General features: G+C 39.5%; 1 protein-coding gene across 6 annotated transcripts; it reads left to right on the top strand.

The window, feature by feature from the left end:
- Positions 1 to 164: 164 nt before the first annotated feature.
- On the top strand, positions 165 to 15,626 carry tfdp1 (transcription factor Dp-1). Of its 6 annotated transcripts, XM_011489381.3 has the most exons (13): positions 165 to 269; positions 384 to 562; positions 4,793 to 4,876; positions 5,052 to 5,118; positions 5,887 to 6,008; positions 8,443 to 8,564; positions 8,703 to 8,868; positions 8,952 to 9,098; positions 9,187 to 9,255; positions 9,540 to 9,691; positions 11,264 to 11,430; positions 14,356 to 14,434; positions 14,528 to 14,677. In XM_011489381.3, the coding sequence occupies exons 3-13, from the start codon at positions 4,865 to 4,867 to the stop codon at positions 14,664 to 14,666; spliced, it is 1,242 nt and encodes a 413-aa protein (XP_011487683.1). In that variant the 5' UTR covers positions 165 to 269; positions 384 to 562; positions 4,793 to 4,864; the 3' UTR covers positions 14,667 to 14,677. The 6 variants fall into 6 exon arrangements, with proteins under 6 accessions (XP_011487683.1, XP_011487685.1, XP_011487684.1 ...); XM_011489383.3 differs by lacking the exons at positions 165 to 269; positions 384 to 562 and adding an exon at positions 2,745 to 2,877; XM_011489382.3 differs by lacking the exons at positions 165 to 269; positions 384 to 562 and adding an exon at positions 2,745 to 2,907.
- The last annotated feature ends 303 nt before the right edge of the window (positions 15,627 to 15,929 follow it).

Here is a 15,929-nt window from a genome sequence, read left to right as displayed (position 1 = left end):
TTCTTTCACGAGAAAACAGAATTATCTGAGTTCAGCAGACGAAGAACCAAGCTCGGTTTTATCTTATAAAGAAATGAGTCCACCCATAAACAAGTTTTAATAACTCAGCACACAGTGAGCCCTTGATAACCTATCTGTGAATGTGCAGCTTTCTTTACTCCATGCTGCCGCAGTTTGTTTGATGCGCAAGATGCAGAATGAAGCTCCTCTGTAATGAACTGTAACAGTGTAACACCAATTCGTGGCAATTTCAAGATGTTTAATAGAATGTAATGTTTACTAAAAACTTTCTTTTTTTGTTTTTCTACCTATTTGTTCGAGTCCTTCAGACATTTAACATTTTTTTCATGTATTTAAATGAACATTTTTGTAAACTTCCCTAGGAACATCGCAGACAAAACCAACAACTTATTCCACCAATTTTGTGAGCAGAAGAGCTTGAAGGGGCGCGCCAACGTCGCCATCGCATCCGCCTGCCTTCACATCGCCTGCAGACAGGAAGGAGTCCCCCAGAACCTTCAGGGAGATGTGTGCTGTCTCAGGACCTCAAAGAAATACATTGGTAGGTGTTTCAAGCTGATCCTGTTGGCTCTGGAGACCAGCGTGGATCACATCAGCACAGGTGACTTCATGTCCCGCTTCTGCCCCAATGCAGAAGATTTATTTGAGATGTGTTTCAGTAGTTCTTGAAACACATCATGTTAATGTTCGTATACAGTAAACGCATCATGTGTGTCTGTGTGTGTGTGTGTCAAAAAAGAATGAACAATGGAGTAAAAAAAAAGAAATAAACAAAGAAACACATTGCTTTTCATTGTAATAAAATGCCAAATTCCTAAATCTTGTTGCTTAGTGACCTGCATGCTGTGGGTCTTACCCCCTTATATATTTTAGAGAAGAACATTTTCAATTATTTAAAACAATCACAAAAATAACATGTTTTTACTTTTTCAAGAGGAACTGGAACATTAAGAAGAAGATGATAGATCATCAACTAAAATCTAGCAAACATTCTTTGAAAAAAGATGTCTTTGATGATGGAAACTACACCACTAAGAAAATTTCTGTCATTGCTCATGATTTTATTTTATTTTCTAGTGAAAATGTTTGACTTCTGACCATGTCGCTATGTAGGCTGTAACATGAAATTACTATAACAAGATGGCCTAAGACATAGTTATAAATGTTCAGCTCGCAACAGAGTTTAAAGAAAGCACTATTTTCTGTATCACCCAATAAACTCAGCATTGCTAAACTCTTCACCAGCTAGGAATTTACTTTGATTATAGGACAAAAATTCCGACACCAAACCTCCAAAAATGCAGTTGGAGAGAACTATGCCAAATAGACACACCACTGCAGATAGAAAACTATCAAATTAATTATGACTGCATTAAATTCTTAACTTGGCAGTGTTTGTAGATATAGAATAGAATAGAATAGAATGCCTTTATTATCACGCCTAATGCAATAAATGCCAAAGGTGAGTGCTGGGATTTGGAGTCAGACAAAAAAAAAAAAAAAAGTAAACTGTAACAGTCCTCACCTTTTTTCAATTATGTGTCCTCCTGGTTTATCGTTAACACCTGGGAATGAAAAATAATAATTGGTGTAATTAATTTAAACAACACCGGTAATCTTTATTAACCCAAGGAGTCTGGGCTGAAGCATTCTGCTTGTCGAAGCCCATCAAAAAAACAAACAAACAAAAAAAAACATTCAATTGATTTACTTCTGAATACATATAATTTATATATATACACAATCATACAGGTACACATACATTCACACATGCACAAACACATACATTAATGTTTACTAATTTTCAAACTATGCATTTCAGCTGTCATCTTTCAAAGGTCTTTGTTACTTTCTGAAGTGCCAATTTTTTTTTTTATTGAATAAATCAACAACACACTGTAATGTACAATCTCTCACATAGGATTGTAAAATGGAGACAAAAAAATTATACAAGGAAACTAAAAAAAATAACAAGCAGATATTTGTGGATTGATTCTTTTTGGAAGTTTTAATGATCGGTAATATATTTTGAATTCATTTATTTACAACATGACAAGGAGGGTTTGCTGCTTCTCCATTTATTTCAATGAGCGTGATATTTATTGAGTAATAAAATAATATTAATAGTATTTGTCAATGAATTATCTAGTCAATCCAACTATAGCACATATAGGGGGAATGTAAACTTAATTTGACGTCTAATTTAACGTCTAATGTTTATCCAGAAAACCTATGTATGTGTTCATAAAAGTTTATGTTCCAAAGTTTCATTGTTCAAATTGCAAAAAATTAAGGGTTCAGAAGTGCCATGAGTTAACCTTTTTCTATTTATTTATTTTTATTGATGAATGGTTGAGCATTACAAAAGATTGCTTAACACAGTAAAGCAGCAAAAATAATCCAGTAATTGCAGCCAGAAAACAAATATAGAAGAACAAACCATAGCAAGACAGAATAAACAGAGTTTTGTAATGCAAGGCTCGTCTTATTTTTTTTAGGTTATATGAGGGAGAGTTTTACTTTAGATGCCTTTCATTCACATACTTAAATAATTAAAAGGATAATTAAATCCAGTAAAATAAGAATCCAATAACTAGTCATGCTTGTAGTTTCATGTCATTCCAGTCCAGCAGATGGCGCTACGTGTTTTCCTGAAGTTGGATAGTGTTCAACAACCCCAAGAGATTTTGAACCCCTACTCCACTTGGTTTCGTCCATTGACTGTAGTAACATTCAATGGTTTCGTCTCGTTCCTGCTGTCCAATCAGACGCCGCTAAAGTGAGACACCGCCAAGATCAGATTGTTAGAGTCGCTGCTCCGCTGAACGGCTAGCTGAAAGGGAGTGAAAAGGCCAGGTAACGAACTGCTAACTTGAAGGCGCACCGGTAAGCTGCATTTATTGAATTGTGGCTCGGCGCCTCAAGTAAGAACTTTCAGTTTTGTGCACATGTTTTAAAAAGGTTTGGCGTAATAAATGTCACGAAAACACACTGCTAAGAAACACGGAGCTAACCCCGACGAACGTGCACCTCATACTGAAAGTGTAGATGACAGCTGGGGGTTAGCATGTCCGCTAGCCTTCTAGCTAACAAAAGCGTCGAATATCAACAGCAATCACAAATAGGAGAAAATTACCCCTTAATAGCTATCAGAGTGCCGAATGAAGTACAAACTTTATTCGGTTCCGTCGATGTTCAGGGTACTTTTGTCGTTTTGGATCAAACTCCAGTGTTGTTTATTTGTGTATTCGCGTATTCATTGTAGTCCTCAGTGTACGTTTAGGCTTCAGGGGAAACTACATTTTTACTCAACTGTTATTAATTTTACTCATTGTATTAATTTAAAACATTCAATACAATTAAACTTTGTTGTTGTTTTGCTTAACTCACTTCGGAGGAAAGCTCCTTATTGATTAGTTAGGATTGTTTGTTTATCCACTTGAAAAGTTTGACACAATGCTAACTTTTTAAAAGTAGCGTAACATCCTACTTTTAACTCATTTAAAAAATAAAATGAATTTTCTAGTCACACTGTTTACTCTAGTACGTATTGCATATTAATGCCACAACAGAAATACATCTTTGCTTTAGAATGGATTACAAGCTGAAACTCAAATATTATTTATATACTGTTCTGTTGTGACAGATTTTTATGAAGTATTTCACTTGTGTCTAGTTTCAACTTTGCCTGATGAATGAAGGGTTGTCAGAAACAAGGGCACAGCTGCCACAGTCAAGCAACTGACAAACCTTGGCATCATAAACCACGATTGCGCCAAAAAAAATGAGGACATTAATTTATAGTTGACTTAAGAGCCATAGACCCACGTTGAAAACAATACTTAGAACCTAAAGTAATCTTAAATATAATTCGAAAGTAACTCGACATCGCTTATTTTGTTTCCTGTTTAATCAGGATTTAGACCTCCTCTTCCTCCATTCTCAAATGCCAATAACAACAATCCTCGAAGAGAAAAGAGAGTGCACTCGTAAGTGCACAGGTCTGTTATATTATTCACGAACCCACCGTGTGAAACGCGCATTCACTTAAAGGGCGTTAAATCCTTTTTAGATGTTGAAATAATTTGCACCACGGAGGGATTAATCCGTGAGTTAAATGTGAATCGTGTAGAAACGTGCAGGAGCTAACTAGCAGGCTAGCTGGACCCATCGCTAGCTGTTAGCATTGGGGCGCTAGCTGCATTCACCAAGAGTTAATTGCTGGCATCATTAGTCGCGAACCTACTGGTTTTCCAGCACGGGGGTCTTCTCTGAATTCACACTGTGGTGCTAGAGAAGCCCGGTGAGCAGTTCCGGTCCGGTTGGGGGAAAGTTCGGGTGTTTGTGTGACCTGTAGCAGAAGTTGGACGATGCCTCTCCTCCGGACGTGCTTGGTACCTGAAGTAGGCCTCGGGCACACTTAGCGCTGTAAAAGTTGGGAGCATCCAGGGATGACTTTTTATGGTTTTCTGCGCACACAGTCCGAAACCCAACGGGCTTGAAAGTTTCTGGAAGTTTCGATTCGTACAAAGTGCTTCATAATTCTGTTAGCTTTGTTGTAGTGGAGGAGGAGAGTAGCTAACATAGTGATGTGGTTAGCTTTCCACACAGTGTGCTCTGGTCCAGCAACTTAAATGGGCCCTGTTTAAGACATGAATTTAACCCCAAATAGCGTAAATTATAGCTGAGCTGAGCCTAAATAATTGGCCAAAACATTTCTTAGGTTCAAACAGAAATACGTGTAACTTCATTTCCCCCCTTTTGTCTACAGGAGTTTGAATAGTGCCTGGCAGAGGAAGGTCTTGCTAACTTGAAACAATACCTGTCCCGGTCCTTTTGGATCATGGCTAAAGATGTAAGTTACTAAAAGCATGGATGGAAATGACTGCAGTTTAAATGCAACTTAGTAGGTGTAAAAGAAAAGCACTTGCTGCAACTGTTGTTGCTCATATGTACTTGAGTCTTGCCTAAAATTTGTAATAATAACTTTCATGTTCTTGAGTGTTTTAACATTGATTTATGTTTTTCAGGCTGGTCTGATTGAAACGAATGGAGAACTGAAGGTTTTCATTGATCAGAATTTGAGCCCCAGTAAAGGTGTGTTTTTTTTTTTTTTACTAGTTATAATATGCATACACTTAAAAATAAATGTGTTCAAAAACACTTAATGTGTGGATAAAGTCCTAGTCCGATTCGTGATACTTCATTGGGTATTTCCAAAAGATCGCTCCAATCGCCTTTAAATCTGTTTTCAAAGTAATCCCCGTGGCCATTTACTTATGATTATGCTTTCTTTAGCCCAAATCCTCAAAATCTGTCATTTTCTAGGTAATAGTGTTTGCAGAGCCACAGTTGATCAGAAATCTGCCTCCTAAGAGTGTTGGTGCGGAGCAAGCCTGCCCACTTCCAATCACCCATCTGTTTACACGCTCTCCCGCTAGCTTACAGCCGCTCACACCTCAAACTTAGCATTACTGACGCAATAAAACATTTTATAATACTGGAGCTATCTCCAGTTGTATAGTTTTGAGCCAGATTCCAGCTCAGATGAGAAAAACAAAAACATACGTGGATCTATTTGTCTGCAAGTGGATGAATCAGAATGAGCATCAGAGCAGGGAGCTTGTGGCCTGCCCAGCGCAAATATTCAGAAATGCAATTTTACTCTTAAGTTTTTTAAATAAATGTTCACTTTATCAGAAAAAATGTCACATGGACACGTGAAAAACATCGGAGTGGGTCTTTAAACATTTATTTTGACCATCGAATGCATAACCCGCTCTAGGCCTTCGAGCGCGGACGACAGGGGCCAATGGAGGTTAATTCAGGAGCTCCTTTTCTTACTGTCCTCCTTTTGTCTTTAAGGCATCCTATCCTTGGTTGCTGTCCAGCCAGCAGCTGCGCCTGTGGCCAAACAGCTACTACCCAAAACACTTGGGCCTTCAAATGTGAATGTTGCAGCACATGTGCAACACGTGCCACACATGGTAAGATCCCATTTGTCCTAATTCACTCCTCCAAGGAAGTGTCAACCAGAAAAAGAGGGTTTTAGTGTTACGGATGACCTGCATGCTATTGTGCACGTTTCCTCCTGTTGCTCTCGTCTGCTCTGTCTTTTCGTATTGTAAGCCCCCTCCATTATCATTGTGAGGTGACCGGGCAGTGGGTAGGTGGAGGCAGTTGATCCTAAGCTTATCAACTCTTCAGTCAGCAGGATTACACCCATCATCTCATTATGTACAAGCAATGTATACACAACGGAAATCAGCTTACATATCACCTTAGTGAAGGAATAGATCACCTATCCTCTGGAGGTCTCATGTTGCATTATAGAAGTGCACATATAAGGCATTTTCTGTCATAACCTCGCCTTCTTATGTTCTAGCAAGTATGGGAAAACCATAAAGGCCATAAACAAGTCTCTATACAAACTCTAATATTCTTAGAGCAGCTTTTACTCTGGAAAATATTTCTGTGCTGCAATAACACCGATCCTATATGCTGCACCTCTAAATCCCCTGCTCCTTTTCGAATGTTCCTATGCATTAAAAAGGGCAAGATAAATGTTTACACAGCAGTATGCAGTTTTATTTAGATTGATCAAGAAAGTCAAGTGTAACCGATTTCAGATTTGCTCTGCTGCCAGTCCGAGTTTAAACACAGTTCGGACTGGATGAGCTGTGAAATTCATTTTTAAGTGTTTATTACAATAAAAACAATTATTGTCCAATAGATGACATCCTAAGCTAGCCTTTACACTTTGGTTTAGTTTTAGAGGACATTAGAAAGTCTTGAGTTTGTGGGTCTAAAGTTCATTCTGGATGCAAACGAAACATTTCCAGCTGCTCAATCTCAATTTAAATATTCCTAAACTTCCAAAAATAGATGTTTGACATTTTCTTAACACAATTTATTTCCGTATTTAAGATTATTTTCACACCAAAATAATTTCAGATCACATTTGTTAAAATTTCCTGTGAGACTCGTGATGGTACTAAAATATTTTACTTGTTCAGCTGGTAAAATCAGACTCAAAGGTGTCTTGGACTTTTCTGAAACCTTTGCCCTTTTGGTTAACCCTTGTGCTATCTTAGATGACCCCACCCTTACATTGATGTGTTATTCCTACCATAAAAAAGGTGGATAAAGATGGAAAGATTTCATGTAATCCATGGACACCAGTGAAGATCACAAATCATTGAAGAAAAAAGGTTCAGAGCACTGTGTAGTGGGTCTAGATGACCCAACTCCCAACGTTAAAGTGCCTAGGAGATAGCACAATGGTTAAGTAAAAAAGCAAGATGAGTTAGCGATTTTTAAAATGAAAAAGCAGCAGATTGAAGAAAAAAAGTGAAGTGTCAGACCAAGACAAACCATCTAAACGTTAATGTGAGTTGTTAGGAAACTACAGTTGAATTTCAGCCAAAATGTTACAAACTCTCCTTTGCAACATTACTGTAGCACACATAAAATGCTTAATTCATTACATTTCTAACTATTTGAACTGTAAACTAAGTTTGATTATCTGTTCCATCCCAGATGAGTTAGTGACTGTTCCTTCCAGCACATGTAAGCTGTTGCATAACAGTCCTGCTATGAATATAACATCTAGAGTATTTAGCTCTATGCAGCCTGTTCCAATAAGGACAAAGCTTAACATCAGGCGCCCTTTCAGGGTTCTCTAGCTCTTATTATTAAAGCAAATTTTTAGTATTTAATAAAAAAAAGAAGATTAAGATTTCACCATTTTGCATCAATTCAGAGATGAGCTCATGTTAAAGTCAAACTCTGATCGTTACTTGATCTATTGTAAAAACTTCGCCAGTGGCCTTTTCATTATGATTATGCCGTTTTTTTTGACACATCACAATACCTGTGTCGTTTTCTAGGACAGTTTCTGCATAACGGCATTTGTTCATTAGAAATTCAACTCCACCCCCACTTCCCATCACCCATCTGTTTAAATGCCCTGCTGCTAGCTTACTGCGCCTCACAACCTCATTTTGAAATAGTCAGTGCAACAAAAATGGTGAGCAAAACTGGAGCTGTCCAGTCGTACAGTTTAGATCCAGATTCCAGCTCAGACGAGGAAAACAAAGACGGTCATGGATCCGTTGGTCTACAAGTGGATGCATCAGAATGGAGCAGAGCAGAAAGCTTGTGGCCCACCTGTTGTATTGTCTATGACACAAATTAGCTCTTTTTCTAACACCTGATTTACAATGACTTGATTAGAAAAATACTCAGAAATGCAATTATGAGATCAATTTTCTTTTTTGTATGTCCTCCATCAGAAAAATGCCACAAGAACATGCTAGAAAAAATCAACAACACCATATTCATTAGAGTGGGGCTTTAATTTAAAGTCCTCACAAGGTCACGTTGAGTCTTTAATGTTCCGTCATCTTCTTGTTTTCATAGGTGATTGGAACGCCCCAGAGACCATCAGTATCAAACACGATCTTGGTGAACAGTCCACACACACCCAGCTCCCAGTTCCTCACTCAGACTCAAACAGCAGATGCCTCTCCTTGGTCATCAGGGTAAGTCCTCAAATGCCTTTAGCTTAGCCAGTCATTCCTGATAAAATAATGCATTCCAAATGTATCTTAAAGTAATGTGATTACTTTGAAAGTTGTTTGCTGTAAATGTTGAAGCGTGCTTTGATGCTTCCTTTGCAGAAAGCGTGGTAAGAAAGGAGAGAAAAACGGAAAAGGCTTGAGGCATTTCTCCATGAAAGTGTGTGAGAAAGTGCAGAAGAAAGGAGTAACTACCTACAATGAAGTGGCAGATGAACTAGTTGCTGAGTTCAGCTCCGCAGACAACCACATGTCACCCAATGACTCGGTAAAGGCTGAGGCGGTGCAAACCCGCAACAACAAAAAAACACTTTCATTTAAATGATCTTTTAAATCCTTTTTTTTTCCTAGCATGTATACGACCAAAAGAATATTCGGCGGCGTGTTTATGATGCACTGAACGTGCTCATGGCCATGAACATCATCTCAAAAGAGAAAAAGGAAATCAAGTGGATTGGTTTGCCCACCAACTCAGCGCAAGAGTGTCAAAATTTAGAGGTGAGGACGATTGTGAGGGTTGGTCTAAACATGTGTGCCAATTCTGGCTTTTTTCCTCTGATGCAACTCTCGGTCGCTACTTTTGTAGGTGGAGAGACAAAGGCGGTTGGAGAGGATTAAGCAGAAACAGTCACAGCTTCAGGAGCTTATTCTGCAGGTAGAGGTCGATGACCTGTATGTCTGTGTTTGTCTGATTTCTGCATATATGTCCTCTGCAGCTCTTATGCTAGAGAGGCTGAGAGGTCTGTGGAGCTCAAGAACGCCAAAGCCATGAAATTCAAAAGCCTTTTGCCTTTCTAGCTTTTAGAACTTCACAGCTTAAAGAATATTTTTATTAGTTATGTTTTATTTATTCCCTTTACATAAAAGCTGTCTAAAGTCAAAATGCAATCTTCCTCTTTTGTGCCGCTTCTAACTTAATAAGTTTTGTTGTTTTTGCAGCAAATAGCTTTTAAGAACCTTGTTCAGAGGAACAGACAGTCGGAGCAGCAAGCAAACAGACCCCCACCCCCTAATTCAATCATCCACCTTCCTTTTATCATCGTCAACACCAGCAAGAAGACGGTCATTGACTGCAGCATCTCCAATGACAAGTATGTGGTTATCTGGTCTGTTTATGAGCAATGGAAACAAGTCATAAAAATCTATTTCTCTTAAACATTTGAAAGTGAAGTTTAAAATAAACATCAATCCCAGAACCTGTTAGAAATGGCAACGATTTCTTTCTAAAATCTGTCTGTGCTTTTGATATTAGTGTTGCCACTTGGCTTGAAATGAAATGTTATGTTTGCATTAGAGAAATGTTTAAGTTTAGGTTAACAGAACATAAGGTAAAAGTCTGGGACTGAAAGGTTAAAGCTTATTAATTCCATCCATTGACAGATGGATTAATTCCATTCACAGGGACAGATGTCACCCTTATGGCGCCAACAAAATTAAGTCAATTCAGTCACCATTTTGTCGTGATGGAGACGGCACCATTTTGGAGCCAAACTAGAGCGGTGACGGTATGGGATTTTTGATCACCGCGACGATGAAGCAGCAGGGCGACTCCTGCTGCTCAAAGACATGGCTGCACCATTTTTCATTAACTCAAATAAGTCCCCAAAGAAACATTTATTGTTATTTAAAAAATAACTCTCCTTCACCATGTCGCGTGAGGGGCAGCCATGGTGAAGGGTTAGTCGACCTCTGATCGGAATATTGCGGGTTCGATTCCCACCTTGCCCACCTATATGTCGTCTTGTCCTGGGGCAATACACATTGCCTCTGGAAGGTTGCCGCCAGTGGCAGCAGAACGCTGGTAAACTGACCTGAAGAACTGGTTGGAGCTCAGTTAAGGGTCCTGAACAGTTTCAAAAGTACTGGTTTGTTGTTCAGACAGTACCCATCCCTAGTGCCCTGTGCTGCCGTCTCGCTGTGGTTTCAGTCCAGCAGTTTTAAAGAGGAGGAGAACAAGCTGGGAGGCCCACATGTACACACTTGTGTGTTTGCTACCCTATGACACTGGGGGTCTAAATGAAGAGCGTAAACAGGTTTGCTTTGTAGTGACTCAGCAGTTGCAAGGCCTCCAAGTGTTTGACGACGTGAAGACGGAGTCGGACAAGCACAACATTACACGTGTATTAATGTCTCCGGCTGAAGAACTTTTCTTCGTTGTTGAATTGAGCTCAGAGTTGGAGATCAACTGTTGGTTTTTTTTTAAAGCATTACTGTCTTAATGTAAGCAACCCTCCCTTCTCTGGGACTGAAAATGTTGATTTTTTTTTTTTTAAATTTTATTTTATTCTTTGCTGTAGTTGGCTAAAGGCAGATGAAGATAAAGGCAGATTTAGTAATATAAAGCGTCTTTGCAGCCCTTCATTTTATCTTAGAGATTTTTTTGATGGTATATCAACTCTTTGAAAACGGTGAACTGCATAAAAAAATGCCCCCCCCCCCCCCCCCCCCATTTTAAAGCAAAACAGTTTTTACTTTTCAGCTATTGTGCAACTCCTGCTTTTACTGACTTCATCAGTCACATTACAAATATTTATGGAGGTCAAAGTGTTGATCCCAGACACGCTTCGATGGATCGTTCCAATCCACTAAAGCTTGTGTCACATGTCACCTGAGTTCTGTGGATGTTTCACCCTTCTGATGTTTTTGTTCTCCCTCGTCCGCAGGTTCGAGTATTTGTTCAATTTCGACAGCATGTTTGAGATCCATGATGATATCGAGGTGCTGAAGCGTATGGGCATGGCCTGCGGCTTGGAAGTGGGAAAATGTTCTCCAGAGGACCTGAAGGTTGCTCGTAGCCTGGTGCCCAAAGCGCTTGAGCCTTATGTTATAGGTGAGTGCCAGCATCTGCCACTAGAGGCCGAAAGGGACAGTGTTTGTCCTAGAGCTGTGACTGTGTGGGATTTTTGATCACAAATGACGGCGTGGTGTCGCGGTTAACCAACCAACTACCCAAAAAAAACACATATAATCCCCCGGTGGCAGCATCAAAAATGAATACAATTACAACCCAGTATTCTTTAATAACAAATAACAGTAACTAAGACCTGTCTAACTATAGAACTAACTATAAAGGTGTTGTAGATTGAACGGGTACAAGTGTGTTGGGGGTGAGTGTTGATTCTTCTGCAGTGGACCACTCTGGAGCTGCATGCAAGCCTTCACCTGTGCTCTCTGGTACAGACATCTTCTCAGAATATTATATATTGCCCAGTAATAAACAAGACTGCAGACACTTTGTCACCTTTCCAGTAGCCATGAAGCCTGACACCCATGAAGAACACGGGGCAGGAGGCTCCGGCTTTGTTTATACAGGCACGTAACTTTGCGCTGCACAAAATAGTTCCCAAACAAAACATGTAGTGATATTAATCGCACTCTAACAGTGCGCATTCGTGTTTAGTGTTACAGAGTGAAGGAGAACAGTAATAAAAGTTTCCCCCCAGAATAACAGTGACTGATTCTTTATTAAACCACTCTGGAGTATAGCTGTGATGGGGACTCTTGCGCCCCCCACCCCCCCAACACAAAAGCCGTTGCGCACTCAAGAACGCATGCAGCTTGTAATGAAAATTAATACAATGGAAATGAATAAGTAGAACGCAGTAAATTTGTCGTATGTCCTCGCGAGATGGAAATTTCTGTTGTAGAATGAGGATGTGTATGTGCTGCTGAAACCCGCGTGTGTATATAAGAGGGAGTGCGTGCAGCGCAAGAGGGAGTGAAGGAGAACTGCAATAAAAGGTTTCCCCCAGAAACCATTGAAGTCTGAACACAGGAGTAGCAGAAAAAGTAAATTATCAGCAAAGATGAATGTGTTTAATGTGCTTATGTTCCAATCATGCACCATATGCAGAACTTTAAAAAAAACCATAATGCAGTGATGCGGTTATCGTCACACTCCTAGTTTGTCCAACACATTCCTGAAGCATCAAGCATTATGTCTCCAAAGAAATGTTAATTCTAACACAAGCAGACAGACTTTCAGACAGAAGACGTCACCTTAACTTTAAAGCTTTTTTGAAACTTCAAACATGAAATGCTTTGTTGAAGCAGTTGTAAAAATGGCTCCAGAATGGACAAGTGAGGCAACAGGCAAAGTAAAACCAGAGCATAAAATATTAACCTGTTCCTTAGAGGCTATCCTTACCCAGGATGAAAAAACCCTCACTGGGCAGAAATGTTCAACATTAACAGATTTTTATTAGACAGAGCTGTAGGAGTGACATGTCAGCAGTCTCTGTTCCTTTGTGCACCCTGTACCTTTAAACCTGTTTGAAATTGAGGCAAGTCAAGCCTGAACTTATCTGGACTTTTTGGGACGGCTCTCTGTGCTCCTGCTTGATGTGCAACGTCATGAGCCCTGAGCAAAGTCTGAGGAAACCAGAAAGAAGTCACAACACATGATGGGAGCTCGGGACACAGTTTCTTAGTACAGACAGGTGTAGGAAGATAAGAGGGTTGTAAGAAGAGCTGAGCTAAAGAAAGCCCTCAAAAACATTTTATGAACCCCCTTTTATGAAACTTAGGGGACTGCAATACCCAGAGGCCTACAGGGGCCAAGAGGTACACCACCAGTCAGAGGGGTTTATGGGAAGTTTTATTTTTTTTAGTAAATTGTTTTCATCTCTGCCCCTATTATCAGCAATAGTCATCTTTTGGAGAGAGAGAGCAACACCACAGAAGGCAAACTCTCAACATTGTTCGGTTGTAATGCATCAAATTTAAAATGATACTCTTGCTTTTTAAGATCATTTTGTAGAAGCACAGTACATACACTGCACCACGTTCCTGACTACAATACCCATAATGCTCCAACAATCCATCAAGTGGTTTGGCAAACTGTCGTACTAAAGCAAACGGGGCGCAAAGTCGAACTTGTATTTTTTTTTTCAATGAGAAAATCAAAGGATTATACAAGCGCATTATGCTCCAAAATATACAGTACATATTTTGGGTTTGGTATCTACCCATGTTACATGGAAGTCCACTTATCCAATGATAGGTTCTACCTTTTTTCATTTTAACAAAACTTTTCTGTTTTGCATTGTTTGAATGTTCTGTACTTACAGATCTGACGCTCACTTGTGTGCTTCTTCTTTGTGTGTTGAAGGAAACAAAAGTGGAGTCTACTTATTTATTTAGAGTAGTCTTATACTGCTGTACCTCCTTTATTCCGGGAGTTGCATTCTAAAAATAATCTGCTTTAGATTGAATCCGCCTAGTAGTTCTATAATTTTTTACAATTAATCTAGACTCCTCACTACACACACATTTCTCAGGCTTACCATTTTCACCGTTCAAACCTTCATAGAAATACAAACCGTGTGCTATAGAGTGAAAACAAAAATCTGAACGAGATTGAAGATTTATGTCAATCTTGCAAGCTGAACACATTTGGCACATGAGATACAGCATGGAGAAGATTGATTGACAACAGCCAATTAGGACCCAGAACACAGTGTGCTTTGTAAACACAAAGTATATAAAATTACACAGAAAAACTGCAATATATCGAGGTAGCTAACTAGTTAAACCATATTCTCAACCGCAATCATACCAATTGACAGGAAATTTTCACAATAAATAACATTTTTCTCTTTAAAATGTGACTTATTTTGAATGATCAAAGACCACATTAAGTAAAAAATAAAGCCAGTTATCAAGGATGCCTTTATTAATGTTGGTAACGGCTATCACAGTTGGAAAAGGTGGGAGTCTTTGAACTTGACGTCCACATTTTCTTTCCTTCACCCAGAGATGGCCAAAGGCCCCATCAGTAACGTGTACATCACTGGGGGGTCCTCTGCCAACGGAGCGCGTTACCCTGCCAGCAGGTTTGAGCTCTTGATTGATCATTTGTGACAGGAAGCAGATCTTTTGCCCCACCCTCCCTCCCTCATTTCAGCTTGTCTCTTTTCCTGCTGCAGTGACGGCTGCACCGACGGCACCATGGCCTCCAGCTCCAACGACTCTCACTACAGCGGCTCCCGTGTGGAGACCCCGGTGTCTTACATGGGCGACGACGACGACGACGAGGAGTATGACGAGAACGATGACGAAGACTAACCTAACCCCCCTCCCCTTCCCCTCTCCAACAAGCACAGCCTTTTGAACCAGAGTCCCTGTGGGAGTTGTTCTCCTTCCTGTGTGCTTCTCGAACACCCCCCTCCCCGTGACCCTGCCTGTGTTTCTGCTTGGCTCTCTCAGGGGTGTAGATGAAAATTGAAAGAACAGAGGTGCTTTTTACACCCGTTGCTGTTGTTTCCATTGTTCTGTATGTCTAACCCACTTTTCAATAAGCCATCCCTCCTGAACGCCTCTCTACATCATCCTGCTGTTGGAGAATGTAAAATGTGTGAACTGAATTATTATTTTGCATTTACTTTGGCAGACAGACATTATAATCAGTGTTCCTCTGCGTCTTCTGTTCTTGCCATACCATGGATTCTGAATGGCCGGAGGCTGTTTCCATGGCGTCCATTGATGGGGCTCCATCACATGTGTAGATACTTTTTTGTTTTTGTGTTCTGGGCAATGATTTCAAATAGTTCTTTTTTGTTTGTTTGTTTTTGATCCCCATTATTCTGGGTTGGCTTCCTTCGGTTCTGTAGGCAGCTGCTTCCCCATTTTCTTTTTATTTTATTTTGCTAGGTTTTTTTGTTTTGTATTCTGGAGTTGAGGAATTCTTTATCACCGCCCTGTTGTTATCGTCTCTGTAGTGTTTACAAAAAAAGGCAACAGCAAGTTATCGTCTGTCATGACCCAGGCTCCTGATAGGTAAATAAGCTTTGTTTTCTTAATTGCGTATATAAATCCTATGACGATTGTAGCTTATAGTATTAGAGGCCAGTGGTAAAGATAGACCTTGAAAATTATTGATGTAACAAAAATGAGTGGTTGTATAGATCTTTGTGTATTCACTTCAAAGATCTCCCTTTTAAAACTGAGCAACACATGTACTGACTCTTCCAAATACCTTTTCTGTAATCTAATATAAGTTTTCAAATTAAAGTATGTTTTACTACGTGTTTTTTTTTTCAATTCATGCACCAGCTCTCAAAGTAACAAAAAATATTCAAAATACCAGATTGATGGATTGAACAAATGAAAAAAAAAAACATTTTATCTGACTGAGGATTTTATAAAACTGTCATTAAGGCAAGAAAAGGTTTTCTCTTAAACTCCCACTCCAATCATCTTTTAATCTTTTGTTAAAGCATTCCCAGTGGTCTTTTAATTATGATGCCATTTTTTTGGGCAAAATGAAATAAAATAAACTGGTTTTCTAGAACATTCTGTGCAGAGCAGCAGTAATTCATCAGAAAATGA

Source organism: Oryzias latipes, chromosome 21 (genome assembly GCF_002234675.1).
Source record: "Oryzias latipes chromosome 21, ASM223467v1".
Taxonomy (NCBI): domain Eukaryota; kingdom Metazoa; phylum Chordata; class Actinopteri; order Beloniformes; family Adrianichthyidae; genus Oryzias; species Oryzias latipes.
This window is presented reverse-complemented; position numbering and strand designations above follow the sequence as displayed.

Bases quoted from the DNA above. Each gene is read 5' to 3' on its own strand.
- tfdp1 (XM_004081491.4), top strand. The intron at 9,099-9,186 runs GTGAGGACGATT...CTACTTTTGTAG, and splicing joins AAGAGTGTCAAAATTTAGAG to GTGGAGAGACAAAGGCGGTT. The intron at 11,431-14,355 runs GTGAGTGCCAGC...TCCTTCACCCAG, and splicing joins GCTTGAGCCTTATGTTATAG to AGATGGCCAAAGGCCCCATC.